The sequence below is a fragment of the Pseudopipra pipra genome, chromosome 3, assembly GCF_036250125.1.
Source record: "Pseudopipra pipra isolate bDixPip1 chromosome 3, bDixPip1.hap1, whole genome shotgun sequence".
Lineage (NCBI taxonomy): Eukaryota > Metazoa > Chordata > Aves > Passeriformes > Pipridae > Pseudopipra > Pseudopipra pipra.
Genome location: NC_087551.1, coordinates 101,431,599 through 101,448,383, shown reverse-complemented (window position 1 = coordinate 101,448,383; position 16,785 = coordinate 101,431,599). Strand labels below are relative to the sequence as shown.

Below are 16,785 nucleotides of genomic sequence, written 5' to 3'. Positions count from 1 at the left end.
ACTCTCCTCCCCTGGCGGGAATGACAATCTTGCCTTTAATAGGTGCTGTTTAATTTGAGTGATACCTTCCAGAGTGTCCAGCAATTGTTCAAATATTTTACTGTTGAAAGCAAAGAAAGAAGCAGTCTAGGATGGTTGGGGGATCAACTCCACAGGCTCGACAGCCTGTCGAGAAGCGGAGTGACTCCGTCTGTGGGGATGGGCTAAGGAGGTGCCCATTCTTTGCATGGGAGATTTCCCGAAACTCTGCTCCTTTCACTTGTTAATCCCCGACCCAGGAACACCGCCAGAACCGCCACTCAGTGCCACAAACCCGAACCAAATGGCATCGCCCGGGCTGCGTTATTCTCCCAAGGTCTGCCAGACCCGGCTGAGAGAGTTGTGCCTGAATTCAGCCCAGGATTGCTGTTCTTGCTGCATGACCCCCGAAGATGACAACGTCCTCTCCCCAGCTCAGGGAGATGTATGTAAAGATCTGGAGCTAGGGAGGCCCGAGCTAATGGGCTGGAATGGAAAGTTTTGGACTGAAAAGGGGAGCGCGGCACCCTGCCCAAAAAAGCGTGATCAGAAACGGCCGCGCATCCCTCCCCTGCGCCGCCGGCTCCCTCCCCCGGCCTTGGGGCGCTCCGGGGTGGGATTCTCCCACCGAAGGTTCCCGGAGCGGCGGAGCGCCGCGCCCGCCCCGCCCGGGAGAGGCGGCGGCCCGGAGCGCTCCCGCCGGCACAGCCCCGGCCCCGGCGCGGCCCCGGCCATGGGCAGCGGCAGCAGCCGCCGGCGGGGCGCGGCGGGGCCCAAGGGCAGAGCGGCGGAAAACCGGGAGCTGCCGGAGACGGCGCCGGCAGAGAGCGAGGGGGTGGCGGCGCCCGCCCTCGCCTGCCCAGCCTCTGCCGCCGGCGGCATTCCCGAGCCCCGGGCCGCCGGGAGCTGCGGGGCGATGTGGGCAGGCGGCGGCGGGGCTCCGCTCCAGCAGGCGGTAAGTGCCCGCCCCGGCCCCGGCCCCGGTCGGGACCCCGGACCCTCCCGGCGGCGGCCCCGGGACCCCCCAGACCAGCCCGGGCGTCCCCGCCTGCCATAGCCCTCTCGCCGCGTCTTCCTCCGAACATAAACCGCACTAAATTCCTTTGATCTTCACTGCGAGCCCGGTTAAATGCTCTCTTCTCCTTTTCTCGAGGCCGGTTAAATGCTCTCTTCTCCTTTTCTCGTTGCTGCTCTGCTTGCGTTTTCTGTCTCTAAGGCGAGGGAAACACCGTCCCGAGAGGGGCCATCCCGTTCTCCAGTCTCCCGGTGCTACTGGAAGTTTCTTTTCCTGCCTATAGCTCGACTTTATAGTTCGGCTTCTGGGTCAGGCTTGTAAACAGAAGTTTAAAAATGTGAACATAAAACTGCCCTTTAATGTTTGCCAGTCCGCTGCAACTGCAGTCTGGTTCTTCCTAAAGGCGCATTTCAGTCTGTTTCTGTTTAACAGATTACGGATTTCCCACCGAGGGAGTTGAGATATATCTATTGTGGGTGCTTTCCAATCCAAAAATAGCAGCAGCATCTATATCATCTGGTGATGAGGCCAAAAATCACCAGCTTCTTTCATCTTAGTTTGGCTTTGCAAGTTGTGTGTTCTTTGTAAGGTAAACGCTGCTCTCCACAGATGCACAAATGTCTTCAGACTAAAATAATAAATTTAAAAATGGAAAGGAATATTTAGGACCCAGGAACTTTCTGCCTTGCATGTCTCAGTTTTGCTCTTTAGAAGTGTATCACTTCCATCACCAAACTGTTCATCCATGGAGAAAGGATAACTTTAATACAAAATAATTTTTCTATTAAGAAACTTGGCAAGGATCAGTATGAGAATCCTTTTTTTAGACAAGTTTTAAAGAAAAGCCTCAAAGAAAGTAAGGCTTGGAAACAGAAGAATAAATAGACATCTTGTATTGACATATTTTGTCTTTGCTCTTCTTTCTGCTCCAAACTCTCCTGCAGTATGAACAGGAGCTCAGTCCAGCACTGCTTTCTCCTCTGAGGGACTCTCATTTATGAACACTCCTCCTGACTTCTCCCATTTATCTTTACTTATGGGAATAGAGGCTGCTGATATCCATTTTCCCTCTGTTTCCACTTGTGAATATCATGGCTGGATCTTTAAAAATAATAATTACATAAGCTGTGAGTTTTCCTGTGCATAAAGTAGTATTATAGCTCTATTCTGATGTATATTCTAGGTAATTACATATCAGAAAGGCAATGGAGCTGCCCTCATCTTTCTTTACTAGTGTCAGTAGAGAGACAGTCCACTACAGCATTAGATACCAGTGAACCAATGACAAGGAGCAAACCAGAAAGGCTGAGGAATTTAGGATGTTGCCCTTGGGGAGTCACTGTGCCCCGCTCCCTGTTGCAGACCTCCTCCTCTGGCAGAAATGGTGGTGAGAAACCTGTAGCATCCCTTCAGCCACGCTGGGTTGTGGTCAGATCTGGTACAGCACAGAGATGTCTGTGAGGGTCCTCAAAACTCAGCCTGGAGCAGGCATGCGGGGCCTTGGTCATCCAGCAAGGCCAAGTGGATGCAGCACACAATTGTGCCACCTGTGAGGCAACAGTGATGCTGAGCATCCTGTGTGTCCCCTTGTCCAGCTGCTGCTGCTGCTGCCTCTTGTGTGGGAGGAAGTCCACACCTCTCGTTGCACCCAAATACATTGTCTTAAAGAGAGCAAAAAACTACCAGTGTTTTTCAGATATCTAAAAGACATATAAGAGAAGTCTCAGGTATTTTCAGGGCAAACTGGAAGCTTTTTTACTGGCAGCATTTTCTTTACGTGAACCTGAGATGACCATGGTACAGACAGCGATCATGGGCTTACCATTCTGACTCCTTAGAGCCTAAAATGTCAATAGCCTGAGAAAAGGAGGGAGGAAACTGTTTGCAGCACCAGATTTTGGTTGTTTACTGGGTGCAATTTAGTCTTTTAGGTTGTTGTACAAACTGCAGTCCTACCCTTCCCATGAGGCTGGTGGAGGAGGTTTCTGGAAAGGGATATCAGCTTTGTTGCATCACCAGTTCCTTGCTAGAAATTTTGAGGGCAATTTCTCTCAGTCTTGCCAGCTTCTCAAGCACTCATTTGTAGTTTCTCTCTAGTGGTGGGAACTCACTTGCTTTGCCCTGTGCAAAATGGAGGATGAGCAAAGAAATTTCAGAGCAAAAAGCATGAGGTGATTCAACAGAATTAATGAGGGAAAGGTGATGCACGAGGAAGAAGGGCAACAAGGAAGTATTACAGGAGAAAAGTCTGATGAGAAATAGCCCACGGAGCAGCAGATTTTGGGTAGCAGGAGTAGAGTAGAGGTTTGACACCAACCAGAAGTGAGCAGAATTGCAAGCAGGACTCAGCTCTCTGATGTCATGGTTGGGTTTCTCCTGGGCATGATGTGCATCAGTGTCCTGCTTCGCACCTGAGCCCTAGGACAGTTTGTCAGCAAGTTAGCAGCACCAGTGGGCAGTCAGGCCAGGTGGCAAGGGCTGGTAGAGAGGGATGCACCTGCATTTAGAGGCTTGAGCCAATAGTACTTGGGAGTGAGAAGCGCGAAAGAACATCACAGCAGCTGGCTGGGAACCAAATCCTGATGGGGAGCCTGAACCTGGCTTGGAGCAGACCCCAACACCTCTTATCAGCATCAAATGTCCATTTTCAGCTTTGCCCTCAATTCTAGATGGTTATACATGTTTTTTCCTTGGCTCTTTGCTCAAGACAGAAAAATGTAGTTGTGGTTTTACAGGAAAGCAGCACCTCAGCACAGGGCAGAGTGGCAGCTCTTAGTGGAAGCCAGGGCAGAGGCTGTAGCCTCAGGCATTTCCCCGTTGGTTTCCTGAAATAGAAGAATCACACAGACATGTTAGGATCTTGCTCTTAACAGCTTTTTCCATGGCACCATCACTCCTCCTGATTGGAGACAGGATGTGATTTCAGTAAGTGAATCACTCAAGCTGCAGCATGGGAATAACACAGGTAGAGGGTGCATTCACCAACTTCTAGAGGGACTATCATACACTTTTAAAACACCCAAGTCTTCAAAGCTTTGCCTGACTTTTTCAGCCAAATAAATGTTTTTCTGCAGTTTGGTGTGGCACAGCGTCATCTTGTGGCTGGCTGGTCCCAGCTGCAAAGACATGAGGGTCCTGTAGGGACATTTAATGTCATGCCCCATTAGTTTCTTAAGGGAACTTAGGTTTATTTTTCTAGTCTTGTTAAAATGTGCTTCCCTCGAACAGAAATCTGATCTTTCCAATTTAGCATTGTTAGCAGCTTATTTCAGCATTTTCTTCCTGGTTGTATTAATAGTCAAGACATTCTGCTACAGTTGCGTAAGGAGTGGGAGGCCTTCAGAACAGGTCTTTTCCAACTGAACATCTGGGACTCTTTGAAATTCCTGAAGTCAGATTATTTCAGATTCTGCAGTCAATGTCCAGGTGTGGATCTGGCAGTTCCCAAGCTGAAGGTCTCTCTGTCACACACATTATATTCTTTGTCTTGTTAAAAGCACCTGAAACTTCACGAGAGCCCAGAAGCAGCGAGCTGTGCTGTCCCCTCAGCCAGCGTCACCCTCCCAGCACAGCTGTGTTGCAGCTGGACTTGGAAAACTGCTGAATAGTTATTTTCCACAACTCCCCTCCTTCCCTTGGCAGAGCATGGCTTGCTTTTGCCCTGAAGCAATTCTTGATTTAAAAACTAAGCTCAGGACATGCGCAGAATAGCTGGGAGCTGGTGTTTTAGTTGGCAGGAGAGGAGAAGCGTGGGAACTCCCTGCATCCCTGCCCACTTCCCGTTCACCGCCTGCTCCTAATTTCTTTGCTGGCCAGAGGATGTTGCTGCAGACTGGAGCAAGGCTGGGAGTGCTTTGCCTGGGGTGTAGCTGGGGCCACACATCCCGTTTGGTTCCTACTGACACCTTAGGTAAGCTCTTTTTTTTTTGCCAGCAGTAACTGCCTGCGGGTTCATGAGGGGCTGATTTCAGCAGTGAGGACTGGCTCAGCTCCCACATCATGTGCTGGTGTCGCTGGAGGGTGCTGCCCTGCTGCTGTATCAGCTCAGCCGTCCGTGCTCTGCTGCTCATGCACTTGTGATGCTCTCCAGCTGACATCGCCTCCGTCCCTGCCGAGACAGAGGGTTTGCATTTCAGCTCAGACCAGTCCCCTGGGCATTAGTGAAGCGGGATTTGGGAGGAGCAGAGGCAGGGAAGGAGGCACTGGCTTGCATCCTGCAGAAAAGCCATGCTATGAAACCACAGCCCAGTGGATCAGCACTGGCAAGGACAACACTGCTCCCACGTAGATGTTTTAGGTGGCTCAGTCATTCTCCAGGCTGCCCTGGCTGTGATAGGACTACTCAGGGTCTGTATCTCTACTGCATCTCAGGGCTGTATCTGTACTGATAAACTATACCACAGCACTGGACCATGATGGTCTGCCCCACTGAGCTGGCACGGTTTTGTTCAGGATCAACTTGCAGTCTCCCAAATAATGCTTAGGGAGGGACCACTCAGGGGCCATCTCTAAGAACGCTTGAATTTGACCTCCCAGTTTTGGAGACGGTGTGATTTCAATACTCAAGACTGTAGTTGACTGTTTCGATGCAGCTCAGGAGCAGCTCAGAGCCTCAAAGGTGCACAGCTTCAGATCGCCCTGCAGGTCCCAGGAGAGGGTGTACTCACCCAGCTCTCCCACAGCTACTGGATGCCAGGACCATGAGGAACTTGCATTGGGTTGGGGGGAGTGGGAAGCTGCATCCCAGGAGTGCTGGTTCATGCACTCAGCACAGAGAAATAGCTCTTCCTTCCAGTTCTCTGCTATGCCTTGCTCCCAGGAGCTGCTGCCCTAACACAAAGGACAGCTGAACTGCATGTGCAATGACCGTCAAACCACTCCACCTCACATCTCATTACATTGAATTTAACCTGGGTACATGCTGGGTGAGCTTAATATACAAGCCTTTCAACTTGGAAGAGGGGGTGATGTGGGGCTCTGTGGCACAACAGACCCCAGCACAAGATGCTTACACTGAGGACAGGGTGGAAAACAAGGAGACACGCTGTGGTCTGTATGAGTAATAAAAAGATGACTGCAAGCTGCAGAAAGGAGAAGCTGACTTCATTTATCTCTTAATAGAGCACAGGCCAACCAGGCCAGCAATTGCTTATTTAGCTGTAGGATAGGAACCCATAATATTAAAGTGTCGTGATGTATGCATCATCCTAACCCACATAAAGGGCTTCTACCAATTATGTGCTGAACTTGCAACACACACATTACAGCAATCCTGAACAGGCTGGGTGGGGTCAGTTTTTATTGTGTCTCACAGCCTGTGACAGCCAGTGCTCCGAATCCTGCCTGCTGCCCAGCACATGGTGTCACCTGGGCATTGAGGAACCATGTGTACTTTGCCTGGAGGAGTTAGGAGCAGCTCCCAAAGCACAGAGGCTCTGATGGCAGGCAAAAGGCAAAGGCTAGAGGTGCCTTTTGTTTTCCTCACCACCATTTTTGGCTCATGCGCCAGATTAAATGTCAGTAGAGATCTACCTGCACCAATGCCAAATTCTCTTGGGAAATAAGTATTGTTGCTGACATATCCCTTGGAGAAGGTGGGAGCAGGTTTTGCACAGAGAAGCAGATTTTACTAACCAGAGCTGCTCTGTCCTGATGACTAATTAATTCTGTCTTCCACCCACACAACACGTACAACTCGTAACATGGAGGAGTCAGCCACAAGGGAATAAAAAACAGACAACCTACTGTACAATTCAAACCCCTCCCGAAAATGATCCAAACCCATCCTTTGCCCAGAAGAGTTGGCAGCTGGGTTCTCACTGTGGGAAGAACAGCATCAAAGCACTCCTGAAGAACTGTATTTCCCTTGGTTCTGAGGATGAATAATGTTATTTGCCTGGTGGAAGGAAACCAGGACAGCAGCAGTAGCCCAGTGGATGATGCTGCATTGTGGGATGCAATCCCAAGAGAAGTCAGCCCTTGGAGCTCAGCATGGTGTTCTCCTGGCACTGCTTCTTGCTCTTGTTGCTTGTGGGAGATTGCCAAGAAATGATGCTAAATAACCAGGCGGGAACTGTCTTCCCTCACCATCAGCTTTCTCACATACCCTTGTCTCTGCTTGGACCCAGGAGCTGTTTCTAGACTAGTTCAGGCTCTTCCAGAGAAAATAAAGTGTTGCCAAAGAGCAGGGACTCTTCTGAAAGTACGTGGATTCCCTTTTGGCAGGTATCAAACTAAAGTTCTACTTAAGACTGATAATATCTTTTGTCGTTTTAAGCGAGCAGCTAGGATGTAAAATATCGTGGATGACAGATATCTTTCCCAGCTCCAGAAATGGAAGCTGCTAAGGGCTCACCTGGAAGAGGTGTTGATCCATGCCCTGAGGGAGATGTCCTTACTGTAGCCCTCCTCACTGGCTCAAGCATGGGAGCCAAAGGTGACCACAGCAGCACAAAGCCCATGCAAGAAGCAGAGCAGTTTTCTGCCAAGCACCTCTCTATCTGCCTAGCAGTGTCTGAGACCATGGTGTTTAAACCTCAACTCCTGTCCATCCCCATGAGGAGCAGATGAGGAAGGAGTGTAGTGAAAACATCTCCTTTCAAATAAAAATCAGGTGCCATGAAGTAATTGCAGACACCCAGTTGGACATTTCTACCCAGAGGATGGCACATACAAGCCTGATCAATACCAACTGATTTAAATCAGCTCAAAACTGCATAAAACCATCAATGCTGTACCAGTGCTGCCTGTAGAGGGGTGTCTCCCCTACACAGCTCCCACCCTTACCAGCAGCTGTCCCATGCATTGCTGGACCTTGAGAAAGTGCAAGTTTGAGCTATTCAAGATTAGATCTTACTGAGGAATCGCTTGGTCCCATCCAGCCTTTCAGAAACACCATGCAGCAGAGGCATAGGTGATGGCTCTGAATTGCAAGCTTTTCCACACCTCTCCCTGGTTCCTTTGCTTCCACTTCTGGTACAGAAAGAAATATTCTTGCACAATATTTCTCCTTTTCCACACTGATGAAACAACTTTTTGTTTCTATTTTCTGGAAGCCAAATCCTCACTTTGGTTTGGTGTGCTACATATTATTGTTGTCATGAGATTCAGGATAGCTTGTACAAAGGAGGCCTACCAGCTTTAGGATTGCAGCTCAGAAAAAATAGTGGTGAGCCAAGATAGATCTAGTTTTATGCAAAGCCACGTCCCTGTCCCACTCCTTTTTCCCGTGAGAGTACAGTGAAAAAGTAAAAAAAGATGAAAGTTATATTCTTCTCAGTAGCATCTGGCTGCAAGGGGTTCCTTTTATTACCAGATGCCCCATTGAAAGCCTGTGGATTCCAGCACAGGGAATATGGCTGTTTCACTACAGATGGATCATTTCAGGGAAGCATCTCTGTCAGGTAAAAAGAGTTGGGTCCGTGTTGCAGTAACTTCTTTCCTTAGCAGGTATTTTCATAGTGCAACCTGTCAATCAGTGGGGCAGTGCTCATTCATGAAAAAACTGGGAGGTTTAACAAGTCAGCCAAGGATTTCACTTCTGTAGCCTGCAGCCACCCAGCTGCCCTGAATGCTGGAACAGAGCAGGCAGAACAGGGCTAGTGAAGGGGAGTTTCTTGTACCTGTATTGTCTCCACAGAGGTTGTTTGGGGGTTTAAATCAGGGCAGACATAGCCCACTAAAGACAGAGATAGGTTTCATAGAAAGACATAGTGGTTTGGGTTGGAAGGTTCCTTGAAAGATTATCCAGTTCCAACACCCCTGCCATGGGCAGGAACATCTTCAACTAGACCAGGTTGCTCAAAGCCCCATCCAACCTGACCTTCAACATTTTCAGGTATGGGGTATCCACAACTCTGCTGGGCAACCACTTTCAGTGCCTCAACACTCCAACAGTAAAGAGTTTCTTCCTAAGTTCTTATCTAAACCTGCCCTCTTTCGGTTTAAAACTATTGCCCCTTGTCCTGCCACCACAGGTCCTGGTAAAAAGCCTCTCTCCATCTTTCTTAGAGGTCCCTTTTAAGTACAGAAAGGTTGCAATAAGGTCTCTGCAGACCCTTGTGTTCTCCAGGCTGAACAACACCAACTCTCTCAGCCTGTCTTCATAGGAAAGGCGCTCCAGCCCTCTGATCATTATGGTGGCCCTACTTTGGGCTCACTCCAATGGGTCCATGTCTTTCCTGTAATAGGGGTCCCAGAGCTGGATGCAGCTCCAGGTGGGGTCTCTCATGAGCAGAAAAGAGGGGCAGAATCACCTTCCTTGACTTTAAAGTGTTGTAACTGAAATACATGTCTTTTCTTGTTTCACAGGCTTTGTCAACCAGAAGCTCATCAGGGCCAGAGAACAACAATGCTGACCATCAGTGAGTATCCCCTGCTTTCATGGTATCTTCTGCTTTCATTTTATCTTCAGGGGGTGAAGGGACCATAAAGGGGAAAGCTGTTTCTGTATCCCTCACACTGTGCAAAAGAGGGGTGAGATTGCTGTGAAATGGTTTATAGCCTTAAATATTCTGCTGTTTTGCCAATTTAAAAAAATCTAGTAGCTGTGCTGCCTGAAAAAATCCAGGCTTCATCTTAATTACAATGTAGAGATTCATTCCTGGTCATGAGCAATGCAGAATTTAAGATGTCCCCATGTCAGAGAGGCACCTTGGAAGAGCTGGTGAAAAGCTATGGAGGATTGCTCTAATGAGTAGCTCAGACCCTGGTTCACCCACCAGTCACCTGTGGGCTCTGCAGTGTGTGGAAAAGGAGAAAACAATCTCTCTGTTCCCCAGGAATCATAAGAGAAAGCCTATGAAATGCTCCCATGCTACTCCAGTTAGAGACATGAATGTCCCTTAGGGACAAGGAATGGTGGGGACCTTCTGCACTGGGTGCCAAAAAAAGGAAACTCGAAATCTTCCACAAGCAAAAGCTATAATGCAAAAGCTACCAAGCAGAGTGTGCCTCCAGGTCTGCCTGCACCAAGAGCAACGGGGACAGTTTAACACATGTGTTAAAGAAACCCAGATGAAATGAAGAGGATTGAAAAAAACATCTTAAAAAGTCACCTCCTTACACTAAAGAGCAATTCTTTTCAACATTGAGCTCTGGCTGTCATCCAGCCCTTCTGCTCCTGCAGCACTCAAGAGCAGACTAATCTGCAGATCCTGGCCATCAGGCTGTGTGACCTACTAATGCTGAGCAGTGCCAGTGCATGTGTCAGGAGAGCCCAGGCACCAGCCACTGTCCTCCCTCCCTCTTCTTCTCCCCCTCCCAGCTGGCAGGGAGCTCACCTGGCAAGGCTGCTGGTTTCAGGAGTACTCAGAAAACGCTGCCCTTGGCTTTTCTGACAGCAAGGCTTGTACAGGTGCTCTCATGGGGATTTTAACCACTCCTGGGCTTTCCAGCATCCTCAATGGGCTTTGGGCTATGATGGCAACTGAGCAGTCTCCTCTGGGGGTGCACAGCCAGCCCTGCCACAGCCCCACACCAAGCTCTCCAGCCTGCTGGCCCCTCACACCCTGCCAAGGCTTTCCTTTTCCTTCCCTCTGACACACAAAGGGAAGACTCAAGACAGCAGAAACTGGTTTCTAATCTGGGATGACAGAGCAGGAGCTTATTTTCATTTAAATAACATTTACTGTACACCCATTGCAGAGCCCCATAGAACAGCTTATGTGTGAAGTGCCTGTACTGCTCAACATAAGCGGGGCTGCAATTCCTGCTGGGAAGAACTATGCAAACATTTTTTGGGAAATGGCCCAGCACCCAGCAGAACTGCATTTTGAAGAAATCAAATCAAATCAAATCAAACCCCAGAAACAGAGGTTAATGTGTGTAGGTATCTTCTCATCCTTCACATTTCTGTGGCTGGAATCACTCTAGATAAACACTCATGTTACAGACAGCAAAAGTCATTCTTGTCTTGATAGAGTTGCTGACTGAAGAAATTCCCATAAAGCCAATTAAAGGAAAAATAAATGTCAAGCAAGGAGAAAAAAAACTAGGTACAGAGACTTAATAGTGTGTTTCAGGAGAGCAGTCACGTGAGGCAGATGTAGGTGTGCACCTCCTGTACTGCCTATGTGACACCACAGAAGCATCTAAACCAGCCCCTGATAAATACCTTGGATGCACATGGGAACACAGTTGGATATCTTCCTGATTGGGCTGTGTTACTTCTTATCCCCCACTCCCCTCCCTGCTAGAGAGCAGTTTTGGGAACTGCTCTCTAGCATCTGGCAGTCCACGGGTGGATGACACAGCCCAGGAACGCTGTAATGGTTTTACAATTGCTGCCAAGGCTCGTGTCACTGGCAGCGCTACCGGGGCGTTGTTTTGACCCATTTTTCAGCTGCAAGGTCTTGCAGAAGGCATTTTAATTATTAACCCTGGACTTTCCCATCCTCAGCAAAATCATACAAAACACTGGCCTAGATTCACCCCAACCTAGTTTTCAGCCACTTAGCTCACATTTCTGCCTTGGAGCTTGTCACCTTAGCCACCCGTCAGGGACATTGTCACTGGAGCCCACAGACAGCTCTGCCCCACACCAGGCAGCTGACTGACACAAGGGATGTGGCACTGCCAGCTATACCCACTGCTGGGATCTTGCTCAAAGGTGGTTTTGCTCACTTTTGCTCTTTGAATTTCCTTCTCCACATTGCATAGTTCACTGTCTTTCCATTTAATAGAAAACCCACAAATAATTCCTGCTTCCCCTAAGAATCTTTAAACACCAAGAGGCCTGTAGCTGAAATGGAATGCATTTCTTGATTTCCTCTTTCCTAAATTGCTTTGCTCTAGCTTCTTAAATCACTTTTATTGCTGCTTTCTAAACTCCCTCCAAGCTGTTAATAACTTTTTAGCAGTGAGACACCCAGAAGCCTGCCCAGTAATCCTGATGTCGCTGCATTAGCCTTTTTTTTATTTGCTGCACTACTGTGCTGCAAATTCCCCTCTTGTATGCTTTTCAGTTAGCTCTTTCTCTCTCAGCTTTGCCCCTTCCTGGGTTTCTCTCCTTCCCCAGAACATCTGCAGACTGAAAATTTTTCCCCTTAACGTGCTGACCTGTTATTTTCCGAATCAGAAGGTCTAACAGCCCTCAGCTGGACTACATGTGTTTGAAGCCCTGACCTGCAGCCCTGACACATGGTGATGAGAGCAGCGAGGTGCCTCCTCTGCTGCTGGAGCAGCTGGAGGGGCATGGGAGCAGCCTTGTAGTCCACCAGCTTTTGTCCTATGCACATCCTGAGCTTGGGATGTCCCTGACACAGCCTCTCACTAAATTCCAGGATCAGTAGAAAAAGCTGCACCAACGTGCCTTTGAGATCGAGGTTTAGGTTGGAATAGCCTCAGGAGCTCTCTAATCCAATCTCGTAGCTCTAGCTCCAAGGTGGATCAGCTGTGAAGTCAAAGGAGAATACTCCAGCCTTTGTCCCATCAGGTCTTGAAAGCCTCCAAGGACAGAGCCTGTGCTATCACAACCTGTTTCTCTGGTTGCTGTCCTCAGGGTGCAGAAATTTCTCCTTTTATCCAGATTAAAGCTCTCATTTTTTAATTTATTTCAGTTTTCCCATATTAAATGATACAGAACTTTGCCACAAATATAAAAGGAATATGAACAGCAACTTGCTTTTTTGTTGCTCTTGAAAGAAACCCAGCCCTCTCTTTTCCCCTCAATTTTGGGGTATGCATGGTAAGTGGAGTTTACTTTTGTATTTTTAAAAGCACATCTATGTCTCAACAAGTTCCAGTTTTACCTGGATATTTTATCCATGCAAACCAAAGCATTGAGAATAATTAACAGTGGGAAATTATGTAACTGCTAAGAGAAACAATGGCTCTTCTGTGGGCCTGCAAGCAGGTTGCCAAGAGCTCTGCCTCTTATTCATCACATAAAATTAGTTTGAGGATTGTCACAGTGCAGCGTTTAAATCAGTAAATTGTGGTTTTAAGTCAGATTTCTGCACTTCCTTTTCCCATTCATGTTTTGTAACTGCTGCTGTATGGTTCGAGCTCTTGGACTTGTAGGTTTCTTCTCAGGTCTTATTTACTGCACTGGAAATCAGGTTGCCTGGAGCCCCTCAGAAGGAAAATTAATAAAAGGAATAAGCAGAAGAGTCCAGTTGCTAAATCCTACTTGCTGACAGTAAAACTACTCATGAAGGGCATGGTGCAGTGTAAATAAGTGTAAAACACCTACACGACCCAGTGGCCACACCAGCTGGTCATCAGGTGACTCCAGGGAAAACATCAAACTATTTCTGACACACAGGGGGCATGGCATAAGCACAGCTCGGTGAGAGAGCTGGGCTAGGCTGGAACCTCTCTGACCAAGGCAGATGAGAGCAGGGGAAGGAGCAGGACAGCAGCAGGAGGCTGGCTGCTGCCTGTTGGAGGAACACTGAGGATGCTCCCTGGCCCAAGGAGAGCAGTATGAAAGCACCTCCTCTATAGGACAAAGGGTTATTTTTTTCAATTCTGATTCTACATTTACTTACCTGCTTTGAGGCAGCTTCTGTGATTTCATCTGATAAACAGGTCCTCATCTTTTTTCACTAAGGATGCTAATGACAAAATTCACTCCAGCTGCAAGACCCAGACTGGGATAGATTCCATCCTTAGAAAAATAGTAATTCAACAGATGCTACATGATGAGTCTAGGACAGATCTGGAGCCATGCTACTGCCTCTTTGGCAACCAACTAACTGACAGAAAAACTCATTTATTTCTTGCTTGTTCTCCACCAGTAGATGGTCACAAAGTCTTGGTTGACCTGGCATGGCAGAGCACTTTACAATTTGGATTTACCAGCTCAAGTCCCCACTTAGCTCTGCACCACACTATGACCTCCATTTCATTGAGCCATGTGCTCCAACTTCCAGAGATGACAAGCCTGACAGCCTGCCTTGCTTCTCCTCGAACCTCCCAGTTCCCTACTGGGCCAAGGAGGAGCACTCAGTCGGCAGCTCCTGGCTCCTCTCTTGAGTCCCGGAAGGCAAGATCAAGTACACTTAATTGGTAGCATTGAGGTACAGTGGTCTAAGCTTGCAGAAGCCTTTTCACTGTTCTCCCTCATGCAGGTAGGGACAGATTTCTCTTGTACCCAGCATAAACCACCTCTGAAAACACCAATAAACCCCATACCAGTTCCCTTTGAATCATACATCAGTTCCCACTCATGGGAGAGTTGTGCTGATGTAAAAATAAATAAAAGCCGTAACAGCAATTTGAGGGAGCTGCATTCATGTTTTGGTTGAAACTCAAATCCCTTAAAATACAAACAAAAAAAATATCTCTTTCTTCATAAAACATTAAAACTAGTAACTAGCATAAAGGTTACACAGTCCTTTAGCTGAGCCTAACTGGAAGATTCTGGACGTTTGATCTGGAGCACTGTAAGGGCTGTACTGTAATGAACTCACAGACTGAGATAGGTGCCAAGTGATAGCAAATGTCAGCAGGCAATGTGCCCATGGGGTATGGAACTAGACGTGACAGAGTAGCTGTGTCTCAGCAAGCCACATGCAGCTCGATCTTTCCATTCACAAAAAAAAATTAAGGGCCTTCTCATGTCTTCAGAGCCTGATTCTCTCTCACAACACCAATAACTCATTCCCTTTTGTGACAGGAGCCCAGAAAGCAACAGCAAGAAGCCATCAGGACAGTCCACAATATCATACGATTACTCGGAGGAGGAGCTCATGGCAAGCATCGAGCGGGAGTACTGCCGCTGAGTCCAGTCCCATGCCACAAGAACTTCAGGCATAATCCTGGAAGCCCAGCTGGAGCAAAACTGCTACTGACAAAACCCTTCACACAGAGAAATGGCATGGGAGAGGTGGGTGGTGAAGGGTGGTGGAGTGTAAGAGGCAGCATAGCTGCTTAGGAAGCACGGAGAGCGTGGACCAACTCTAAGTGAGACCGTGAAGATCCTCATCAACTGCTGATTCCTGATTGGTGCCACTGGAAGAGGGACCAATTCATCTTGAGTACCAATATTTAGAAGCTCATTTCTAGATGTTATTTACAAATGGACATGTACTAGAATTGAAGTGTCATACTAGAAGTTTTGAAACATGATACTTTGAAAGAAGACCTTGCTTTGACTTAGTAGAAGAAAAATGCAGCCATATCATTTGATCCAGAAGTTACTTAGGGGTATGTTGCATGAAATTCATGTCTCTGCCATGTAATATGGGCCAAATGTACTCCTTGTGCTGTGCAAGCCTCAGGTCCAGGTCTGAATTTGGCACTGTCTCTTTCAATGTGGTCCCCAGTATGGGGGATAAGAAGAAAAGGGGACTGAGCCCACCATCCAGTACATAGGCAGTGTAATCCCAGAGTTCAAATCCCACCACAGAGGCAAATGAGGCTCCTGGGAGCTATCAGAGAACATAGGATTTGTATGATCCCTTTGGGGCAGAGTCCCAGCATAGGTGTCCTATTTGGGGCTCCTTGATGTGGATCCTCCAGTGAAAGCAGGATGCGTATCCCCATTCCAATCATTCATCTCAAGAGGGACTTGCACACTCTTGTAGAAAGCAGCTGTCAGCAATCTGGCCTTCCCATGTATTTTGTGTCCTTGGTAGGTAACCTAGAAGAAAAACCATTACATTTTACTGTTAGCTGACTGCAAAGTAAAACAGAAAGTCGTCTCTCCAAAGAAAACAGTACATTTTCACTGTTCCCAGACAGGGAAGCCTGGCATTTTGGAGCTTCTGCTTTTATTTTACGTGCATCTTAACAACTGGTTGTTATCAGAAGTAGAAAAATACCTTATTTCTACCTTCAGTTGAAGCATAAAAGGCATCAGATAGAATCTTCACCATGTGTAAATGCAAGAGGAAACAGCGTGACACCTTTTAGGATGCTAAGATGCTGTATTTTAAGTATTTTGTGATTCCTGGTACCTATGAAACAGAAATAAATGCTTTTGTACTCTATATAGCTCTCAGTGAAGGCATCAAATGTTCTGAAAAAGGCTCTCTAGGTTACATGGCTAATATGGTACCTGCAGAGACTAAGCAGAACACATTCTTCGAGGATGGCAGGAAGGATGCTGTGAGGGAGGCACTAGATGACACCCCTGGCATGCATCCTCATATCCCAGTTGTCTTTCCTGCAGCAGCCATGAGCAAGGCTGGGCATGGTGCTCTGCCTGGCAGCAGAGGTGGGCAGCAGGAAGGGAACCAAGGTCCTCCAAAGCTATGCAGGCTCAGAGGCAAGAGCTTGCAGCATGTCATCCGGGGGACTTCGGTAGGATGAGGGATAATTATTTTAAACTGAAAGAGGGTAGATTTAAGTTGGACAAAAGGAAGAAATTGTTCACTGTGAGGGTGGTCAGGCACTGGAACAGGCTGTGGATGCCCCCTCCCCGGAAGTGTTCAAGGCCAGGTTGGATGGGGCTCTAAGCAACCTGCTCCAGTGGAAGGTGTCCCTGCCCATGGCAGGGGCATGGGACTAGATGATCCTGAAAGGTCCCTTCCAACCCAGGCCATTCTATGATTCTCCATGGCTCAGAAATAGCTGGAATAGAGAGCATTGCTTACCCCATGCATTGCTTGGGGTAAATTGGGTGGCCCTCTGCAGCAAGGGCTTTCCAAAACTCCTGAAAAAAAAAAAAAACAATTTTGAATGCTAGCACTTTATTTTTTTGATAGGAACAGTCATTTTTAGACCTATTAATGCCACTAAGCTGTGGCTGGAACAGAGTTTCTCTGCAAGTGTGTCAAAAGTCATGACCAGATCTCCCAGAACTT

General features: G+C 47.8%; 1 protein-coding gene across 1 annotated transcript; it reads left to right on the top strand.

The window, feature by feature from the left end:
* The first annotated feature begins 259 nt into the window (after positions 1-259).
* Positions 260-15,969, top strand: CYS1 (cystin 1). The gene is made up of 3 exons (XM_064650511.1): positions 260-973; positions 9,344-9,396; positions 14,655-15,969. Exons 1-3 carry the CDS (start codon positions 323-325, stop codon positions 14,758-14,760), a joined length of 810 nt encoding a protein of 269 aa, XP_064506581.1. The 5' UTR covers positions 260-322; the 3' UTR covers positions 14,761-15,969.
* Positions 15,970-16,785: the final 816 nt, after the last annotated feature.

Coding starts and splice junctions, on each gene's coding strand:
- CYS1 (XM_064650511.1), top strand. CDS start 323: ATGGCATCGCCCGGGCTGCGTTATTCTCCCAAGGTCTGCCAGACCCGG. Junction 974..9,343: donor GGGCTCCGCTCCAGCAGGCG/GTAAGTGCCCGC, acceptor CTTGTTTCACAG/GCTTTGTCAACCAGAAGCTC. Junction 9,397..14,654: donor AACAACAATGCTGACCATCA/GTGAGTATCCCC, acceptor CTTTTGTGACAG/GAGCCCAGAAAGCAACAGCA.